The following is a 9436-nucleotide window of genomic DNA, read 5'->3' on the forward strand; positions in this document are numbered from 1 at the left end:
GTGAAATGAGAACTTCTTTTGGCAAATGCCATACTCTATTAGCTATTTTTAATTCTTAGGAGAAGAACAAGAAATCCACAGGCATATATCTTGGATAATTGGTTTCAGAAGGATGGAAAATTGGCTGAAGCTTATTTCACAGAAACGCAAGGAAGGGGAACTAAAGACCACTGTCTCCTCCTTCTGTTCCTCCCTCCAGCAAGACCCTCACAGCTCAGAGTAAAGACCATGAACATGCACTGGCCTCACCTCAGGTCGCAGTCTGTGCTGCAAGGTTCGGTAATGGGCGCTGGCTGGGGCAGCCGGTCACATCTTTGATCAGACACCGTAAGCTGATCCGATTCCCGGGTGCAAACAGGTTTTCGCTTCCGCTCCCCTAGGCAAGGAGGAAAAAAACCTTAGAGAAAGTAACTTATTCCAGAAACTAGGGACTGGCAAACATTTTCTGTACTGGGTTAAATAGCAACTATTTTTGGTTTTGTGGGCCATATGACTTCTGTCACAACTTTTCAACTCTGCCATGATAGGGCAAGAGCAGATGCTCATAAATAATATGTAAAAAGGGTATAGCTGTGTTCCAATAAAACTTTATTTATAAAAGCCAGGTAGCAGGCTGGATTTGGCCCACTGGCTATAATTTGCTGGCTCCTAATTAAGGCAAAAGGACATGAGATAAATGATACATAATACGACTACTATATCTATGTCTCTGGAAAATCAAAGTGGCAGAGCTGATTTTGCTTGGCTTCACACATGCATATGAATCTCTTAGGCAGAGGAAACCCAACATATCCTGAATCCCTTGAAAAGTTCAACTTGCCGTCCGAAAATAACCAGAAAGAAGCAGAGAAAGGAGATCGGAGAATTCATGCAGATAGAAAGGTTTAAAGATTGCATGCATTTGGCTGCTTCCAAAGACAAATAAAAAGAATTAAAATAAAAGTATCTCAAATCCCCAAAACTCAACTGAAAAGTAAATACCTTGGCAGGGTTTGCTGCATGCTTGCCAGGGCCCATGACTATTCCAGTAAAACTGCTGGGGTTTGTCTTCAATTGGAATATTGAAAGAATAGCGCACATCGGGGTTGTATAACTTTCCCACCGACAACACCTAGGATGAGCAGACAAAATGGAGAAGATGTTTGCAGGTCTGGTGACCCCACATGGAAGGAAAGGGTCATGGGCTCATGGTCAAGTTTTTACCTGAAGCAAAAGTTCTTGTTCAATGCGGTCTGTGGAGTTAATCCTTTCTACTACATTGTCAGACCCACTATACTCTATCACAGCGTTCCCAACGCGGATTTCCCTTTTGGACATTGTGACAACGAAGTCTCCATTTAGCAAGAATTCACCTTTACTGCTTGATAAAGCTGTAGATGAGAAAAGAGTATTCACTGATTTGCTGCCAATAACTTGCTGCCTGAAATACGAAACAGCACTCTGAAAGGCAGAGAGTCAGGAGGGCAAAGAATACCTATTTTTCAGTCAGACAGGATGGACTCAAATCCTAGTTTTGCCACTTGCCAGCTATGTGGCCTTGGGACCTCATTTTCCCTCTCCCTGTCTCCATTTCCTCATCTCTAAAATGGAGATAAAAACACCCACCCTTGTAATTATATTAATGAAATATAAGCGTTCTAATTAGTGTGGGGTATGATATACAAGCCCCACATTACAGTATTACAGATAGAAGCAGTGGCCCTATGATTTGAAAATATGTACTAATGAACTGAACATTTACAAAATTGATTTCCATGCAAACATCCCTATTTTATGTTAGGATTAGTTGAGCCTATTGAATCTTTGTTAGTCTTCTTTGGACAGATATTGGAATCTGAAACTCCATGGCCAACATAATGCTTAAATGTCACCCTTTCAGTGAGGCCTAGTGTAGAAACCAGCCTCCAAGATGGCCCCAATGGCCCTTGCCTCTTGATATCACATCCTGTGTTGTCCTCTCCCACCTGGAATACTAACTATGTAATCGCTAGGATTTTGAGGAAATGACAAGAGTGTGACTTCCAAGGCCAGGTCTCAGGCATTGTGGCTCTACCTTGCTCTCTCTCTGGCTTTGGGAGAAGCCAGCTGAGCTGCCATATTGTGAGGTTACCCAAGCAGCCCCTGCTGAGAGGCTTCCTGTAAAGGAATAAAGCCTCTGCCAACAGCATCTGAATGAGGCATTTGGGAAGTGGACCCGCCAGCCCCAATCAAGCTTTTAGATGTGATCACAGCCCTAAATGAAGTCTTAACTGCCACTTGCTAGAGATTTCAAGCCAGAAACACCCAGTTATGCTGTTCTCAATTTCCTGACATACAGACACTGGAATATAGTACACATTTGTTACTCTAAGCCATTATGTCTTGAGATAATTTGTTATACAGTAAAAAATAATTAATACACCTTCCCAGACCATTCTCTTTAAAACTGCAACCCCCTCCTACTACCAGCACAGATTCCATACTTGCCATCCCGTTTCCCACCTTAATTTCCCTCCATAACACTTTGTCTATGCTCTCTCTCCCCAACCAAGAATGTAAGCCCCATGAGGGCAAGGGTTTTTGGACCCTTTTATTCACTGCTATGCCTCGGCTTCAAAAAGAGCACATGGCACCTGATCAATACATACTTTTTTATTTTAGAAAAATGAATGAATCTACTACAGATCTTGAAAAAGATGAAACAATCAGAAAAGCTCATGTTAGAGAACTACTGGAGTCAAGCATCAAAATATTGGCCAACTGAGAACTTGATGAAATTAGACCAGTTACAAACTTATGAAATGTAAATAAAGTGGACTGAGAAGCTATAATAACAGCTACTTCAGAAGAAATGATTTCTTTACCTAAGTGTCAAGGGAGACTATTAAGAAAGTGAATAAAGCCCCAGAAAGCTTTCATAAAAATGACTCCTTTTCAGGTTTTATTATTAAATTCCAACTTTAAGCAAAGAAGGCGCTACTGTGCTATCACATAATTTAACTGGAAAACTCAGGTGAGAATATTTATCAATTGCATTATCCTATAATCTAAAAACCCGTGCATGGTTGACGTGAAAATGTAATTTTGTTTATTATAAGAAGAAACAATCTATTTTCATGCTTTTTGATTAATTTCTCCAGATAAAATCCTAATCATATCTTTCCCCCCTTGTATTTATTATAAAATTTTGGTTTTATTGTGAGTACCACTTAGTTTTTTTCAGTACTACTGCTCCTTGATGAATGAATCCTCCTGAGTATTGGGCTTGACATGAACAAGAACTCAATAAATCAGAGCTATTAAATAAACATTTGGGCCCTGAAGTATCAGAAAAAGGCCCTCTTACCTTTTGTAAGTTGCTCACAATTAGCAAATCTCAGGAGGGAGGGAACCCTGAAATGCACAGGCCACGTATTTAAGTGAATTAAAAGGAATGTGAAAACTTAACTCAAGTAGCAAACAGGTGTCATCCCAGGTGCCAATGTCAACCAACTGGTCCTAGCTGCTCGAGAACCTACGCAGAGCATACGTCGTTGGCGGCATCATGCCTCAGCATCATGTTAAGTGATATTGGTTTTGGTTGTGGGACGGGGAGCCAAGATGCCTGAGGCGTGTGCCAGATCCTAACCTGTCTTTCACCGATGCAGGTGATATCCTGTCTCTTATGAGGCAGGCCAGAAGAGGTTTGGAGGATTTAGGGAAAGTCGGTATTGTCCCCTTATGCGGAGATGACTGAGGGCTGAGGAAGCTTTGAATACTCTTAGTGGCTCAGTAGCAGTAGGGTTCTTGTTTTCTTGGACATGGCCACCTCACAGAGCTCACTCATTTGGACACTATACTGATGGAAGTACTACTCTTTCTAGGATCAGTAACTAAGGGCACTGAATTCTGTCCCTAATCCAACACTTCACTCATAGCCACTCACGTAAGCTCCATTTTGGTCTTGAGGGAAGAATGAGAAGCCTTCACTTGAAATGGTTGGGAAGAATGTGGAGGCGGGGAAAAAGCTTTTAAAAACAAACCCTCCAAAAAACAAAACAAAACAAAACAAAAACAAACCCTCCAAAATCTTAGCTGCTGCTTCTTAACTCAAAATCCTTTGATGGCCACCCCGCACCTATACAACTGCCTTCAAACTCCTTCGCGTGATCTTCCCAGCCATCCCATTCACTGCCACCAATAAACCTCAATCCCCAGTCATTTGTATTGCCACGCCAGCCATACCTTTTCCTACAGTGAGGCAGGAAAGTGAAGTGATTAAGGGCGTAGGGTCTGAAGTCAGACAAATAACGATTCCAACTCTTCCCACCTGCTGACAAGTTTATGTGACCTTGGGTAAGTTATGGAACCTCTCTCAGCCCCAGTTCCTTTCTCTAGGTAACGAGTTTCTGACTGGATTATTATGAACATTAAACAAGACAGTCCATATGGGCCGTGGCTGCTGGCAGCTCATGATGTCTTCATATGCACTGTCTCTTTGCCACACCTTTACAGCCGTCTAATTTAGGGATGAGCAAGGCATGACTTAAATATTATTAAAATACTCTCCCAAGGCCAGATGGCTTCCACTCACGGAAAGTCTGTCTCCAGAGCCTGTTAACCACTAAAGTTTTCTATGAACGAGGTCAACAAGTACCTGTTCAATGAGTGACTGAATTCATGCATGCTTTCTCTTATGTGCAAGTTGAAATCAAATTTGTTTAGCTCAAGATTTTTAACAATTTAAATCATTTGTTTTTCTAGACTACGTGAGCCTCTTTAGGAAAGCGACCATTTGAAAATGCACTTTTGTAACCCCAAGAAAGATCCTGGCCCATAGTAGGTGCTCAATCAGTGACACTGAAAGAAGGAGTGATTGATTGGACCTGACATTTACGACAAGGAGAACAGAGTGCTTCCAGCCAAATAACTGTTTCCCTGTCAGTGTAAAGCTCTGACGACCTTGTTTCCCCTACCGCCGCTATTGCGTGAGACCCACCAGCCATGTGAGAAGCAGGACTTTCAATGGGTCACTGACTGGAGGCGAGTTTGTTTCGGTGGCCCCTCAGACATCCTGGGGCTGCCTTCTAATGTGGGTCGCTTACATGGTGACAGCCGGACGTGCTGCCAACACAATCACCCACTTCTTTCAAGTGAGGTCGTATGCTAACTACCCAGCTGACATTTCACCAAAATGGGGGAAATGAGATGTCACAAGACTTGCCCTGTAAATTAAGTGATAACCCAGTTTTGTGCGCATTCAAAGGGCAATCGTCTGTTGTAGGTTAATTCTGAGGCTCCTTTCCAACGTCTCCTGGCTTCCTCTCGGGCTTATGCCAACGAGGGGCATTTTAGCCTTCTCTGCATGCTTCCTCTCCCGGTAGATGGTCAGGAGGGAAAGAGAAAGGGGTCATCAGGGGAAATGAACTTCGTGATTTATCCCAAACTGAATGGACTCCTGTCTTCCCATTGCCACAATTAATCAAGAGCTAAGTGTACTGGAGACAAAGAAGTATCACAGAAATGGATCTTTTTTCTCCTAAAGAAACATGAACATGGTGGCTCTGGGTGCAACTTGGCTTTAACCCAACAGGAGGGAGGGCCTGTGTGAAAGGATGGCCTTTGACAGGGAGGCTTTCTGCTTCGATACCTTGTGAAACAAATAGTTTCCTGCAAAAGACAGTCTACTGCCCAACCTTCCACTAATGCGATTAGGGGAGCTAATTTCCTGGGTTGGTTCCCCCCGCCCCCATTTCACCCATCAGAGCTGCGTTGCTACAAAGGCCTTCTCTCCTGGAAATTGCTCCCTCACCAGCACATGCAGAAAGACTGTGGCTTGACTGGCCTTTAAAAAAATGGGGACGGACAAGGATGAAGATGCCTTAGCAACAGAACAGCTGTGGGTGTGAAAAACCCTCTTACAGCATTTGCTGCAGCTCTTTCAGGCCAAGAGTAAATGTTTACGCACCTCGGATTTGATGATGTCATATTCTTCCTCACTTGTTAAGAAACCACTGTAAGGCTCAAAGGCCCTGAGGCGACCTTCACACTCAGTGAACTGTGACTGGCACTCTCTGCATTTGCTTCCAGAGAGCTGTTCTTTTGCCAACAGGTGACTTTACCATAACAGTCCACTAAAGGGCCGTGACTACCCCAGACTGCCTCTCCCAGATGACAAATCTTCTTTAATTTTGCTTTCATTCTTTCCAAGGAGATTAAGAAACCTCCCGTGAGGAATAAAAGCTTATCAGGAGGCCCTGCCCAATTCAGGTGCCTGGCCTGGTTGAGGGAGTTGAACTGAACTGAGGCCCCTACTTGGAAAGAGATTTTTCCAAGAAGGAGCAGAAGAGAGGAGAATCCTTCTCCCTTTCAAGGAGAAGAAAGAAGCAGGTCAGCATGGCTTTCAGCTTTCAGGAAATTAATTAATAAAGGAGGTTGCATGCAATGCTGCTGGATTTAATTAGGAAGTAGTAAGACCATAGTGACAGCCACATGTTCAAATTTATAACCCAGGGCACGCAGAAAAATGCCTGACCTATTTTTCTCAGTGGTGGAGTGCGAAATGTGGGATTCCCAAAAAATAATTTTGCAAAGGGCCTTCAAGAACTCTGTTAATTCTTTTATAAAGTCACCACCCATTTGGAATACAGAGGGTAGGGAAAAGCTGATCCAGTCACTGAGTAAATGATTCTAAGTAAGACTCTGTGGGTCTTTCAAAGAAAGGACGATTTTGTTTATTTCCATGGTAATCCCATCCCCCACTAAGCACACAGTAAATCCTCAGTAAAGAGGACATGAGCAGTGGCTGTTCAACAGCTGAGCAATTATTTACTTAGCACATATATGTGTAGGCTTTATATCAAGAGCTGATGATATAAAGACACAGCCTCTGGCCTTAAGACAATGGGGCGCCTGGGTGGCTCAGTTGGTTAAGTGTCTGCCTTCAGCTCAGGTCATGATCTCTGAGTCCTGGGAATGAGCCCTGCATCGGGCTCCCTGCTCAGTGAGGAGTCTGCTTCTCCTTTACCCTCTGTCCCTCCCCTCCCCTCATGTTGTCTCTCTCTCTCTCTCTCTCTCAAATAAATAAAATCTTAAAAAAAAAGACACTAGCGGCCATATGGATAAAAAAGGAACAAATTGTCTCATCTCAGGTCATGGCAGCTCCGTCTTCTCAGCTGCTCAGGTAGAAATCTTGGAGTCACCCCTGACTTCTTTTTTTCTCTCACATACTATTTCAATCTATCAAAAATCATGATGATTCCACCTTCAAAAAATATCCATATTTTGACCATGTACTGTCACCTCCACTGTCTCCTACTTGGTGTCAAGCCACCAGCATCTCTCCCTTGGCTTACTGCAATAATTTCTAACCAGTCCTCCTGCATCGACTCTGTGCCCTTCGTCCACCTAACAGCCAAAGTGCTCCTTTGAAAATACAAATGTGATTATTTTTTTTAAAGATTTTATTTATTTATTTGAGAGAGAAGGAATGAGAGATAGAGAGCACGAGAGGGAAGAGGGTCAGAGGGAGAAGCAGACTCCCCGCCGAGCAGGGAGCCCGATGTGGGACTTGATCCAGAGACTCCAGGATCATGACCTGAGCCGAAGGCAGTCGCTTAACCAACTGAGCCACCCAGGCGCCCAATACAAATGTGATTATATCCTGTCATTCCTCGGCTCAAAATCTTCAGTTGCTCGCCCTGTCTCCCAGAGTACAAGCAATTCTTTTCAATGCTTATATGGCCCTATATGATCTACTCCTAACAGATTATCAGCCTCCTCTAGAACTCTCCTCTGTGCTGATGTAGCTGCAGCCACATGGGCCTATTCCCCTATCGCTGGAATAATCTAGACATGCTCCTACTTCGAGGATTTTGCACTGGCCGTTCCCTCTGCCTGGAATGCTCTTCCCCCAATCAACCTGTTTTCTCTTGCTACAATTCCAACACTTCACCTCCACTGTTCCCAACTCACCCTCAGTATCCCAATTTCCCTTATGATGTTCTGTTTTCTGATAGCACTTACCATCCTCTTACAGTATACAGTTGGCTGATCTATTAAGCTATTGCTTACTGTCTCTCTATTAGCACCAAAAAGTAAGTTCCAAGAAGACAGTGATTTTTAACTTACTTATTTATTTTTGTTTTGCTCATTGTACCTGGAAGAGTGCCTGGCCCATATTAAAGAAGTGAATGAGTGAATAATGACATACTGCAGAAAATGCTATAATGAAGTCATGTACATATATTACACTTGATCAGCATCCTTGGCTAAAGGATCATTGTCTAGCTATCAAGGATTTCATGTAGACATTCCAAAAAACAGATTCTGATTCTAATCTGATTCATGAATATTCACTGACTAGTTCATTATGTCCAAATATGTGCAGACAGCCTCTACAGAGGCTGACTTCAGATACATAAATAGAGTTCTTGCCTGGACACTGTAAGAGGACAAGTATACTCATTGCTTTTAAAAGCTACTGCCCGGTCAGACTGCTGTGACTTCTTCTACATTGGAGGGCAAGCCGTGCTGCTGCCCAGGGCTAGGAGGAGTCTGGTTGTGCAAGGTGACCAGCTGCATCCCTTCAGTCGTGACCCCACTCCCTTTGTCTTTCTTTTAATTAAAAATGGTTGGGAAATTTCATAATCACAGCAGTTTACAGAAGGAGAAGTTGACGTGGGGCCGGGCTGAGCCAACTGTTGAAATGAACACAGGGTTGACAGTGTGTTGTGGTTTAAACAGAAGGCATAGATAGGCATTAATCATGTGCCTGGACATGGGACAAGGATGAAGAATCCATAAAGTAACAAGGTGGGCCATTCTAGTCGTGACCTGAGAAAAATTTGCCACTCTAGAACTTTTTGGAGTAACCAGGCATGATGAAAGGTTGAATGAGGCCACCAGGGGTCTGTTACTGGTTAGGGCTGGCTCCACAGAAATTAGGGCAAGTAATATATTTAATAAACCATTTGCTAGCCAGTTACCCACAGGACAGATTGTTGTTGTTGTTGTTTTTGTTTTTGAAGACTCAAAGAGATCACTGATTTTTAGGCAGAACTTACATGGTAAGTGCTTTCAAAATGTGATGTAGGGCCTTCCTATTTATTATGATCCAGAATAAACCCCTGCTACTGACTAGGGTAACTACATGACTCTTCCAACAATACTCTGAGGTTACACACATGAGGGAGAAATAAAAGAATGAATTTCAGGATCAACTACTTGTATGGAAGTACAGGGCATCCAAGAGCTCTCCGTGTACACAATGGGGAAGGAAGGCACATCTGCTAAGAGCTCCAGGGAAGTACAGTTCCCACCACTGGTAGGGGATGTGCTGTCTCCGTGTGCACAAGGGGGAAGGAAGGCACATCTGCTAAAAGCTCCAGAGAAGTAGAGTTCCCACCACTGGCAGGGGACGTGTCGTCTCCGTGTGCACAAGGGGGAAGGAAGGCACATCTGCTAAGAGCTCCAGGGA

The 9436-nt window shown here is 43.4% G+C and overlaps 1 protein-coding gene across 6 annotated transcripts in view; it reads right to left on the bottom strand.

Moving 5' to 3' along the window:
- Positions 1 to 9436, bottom strand: part of ADAMTS9 (ADAM metallopeptidase with thrombospondin type 1 motif 9) — a 159590-nt gene that overhangs the window by 93293 nt on the left and 56861 nt on the right. For all 6 annotated transcript variants that reach the window (XM_073901495.1, XM_073901496.1, XM_025885665.2 and 3 more), the window contains 3 exons: positions 1204 to 1370; positions 982 to 1111; positions 250 to 376 (listed from right to left, as the gene is read on the bottom strand). In XM_073901495.1, the coding sequence (XP_073757596.1) occupies positions 250 to 376; positions 982 to 1111; positions 1204 to 1370 (424 nt within the window). The remainder of the gene's footprint in view (positions 1 to 249; positions 377 to 981; positions 1112 to 1203; positions 1371 to 9436) is intronic.

Source organism: Callorhinus ursinus, unplaced genomic scaffold, assembly GCF_003265705.2.
Source record: "Callorhinus ursinus isolate GAN/ISIS: 27379988/994484 unplaced genomic scaffold, GSC_fseal_2.0 scaffold15, whole genome shotgun sequence".
In the NCBI taxonomy this organism is placed as follows: Eukaryota; Metazoa; Chordata; class Mammalia; order Carnivora; family Otariidae; genus Callorhinus; species Callorhinus ursinus.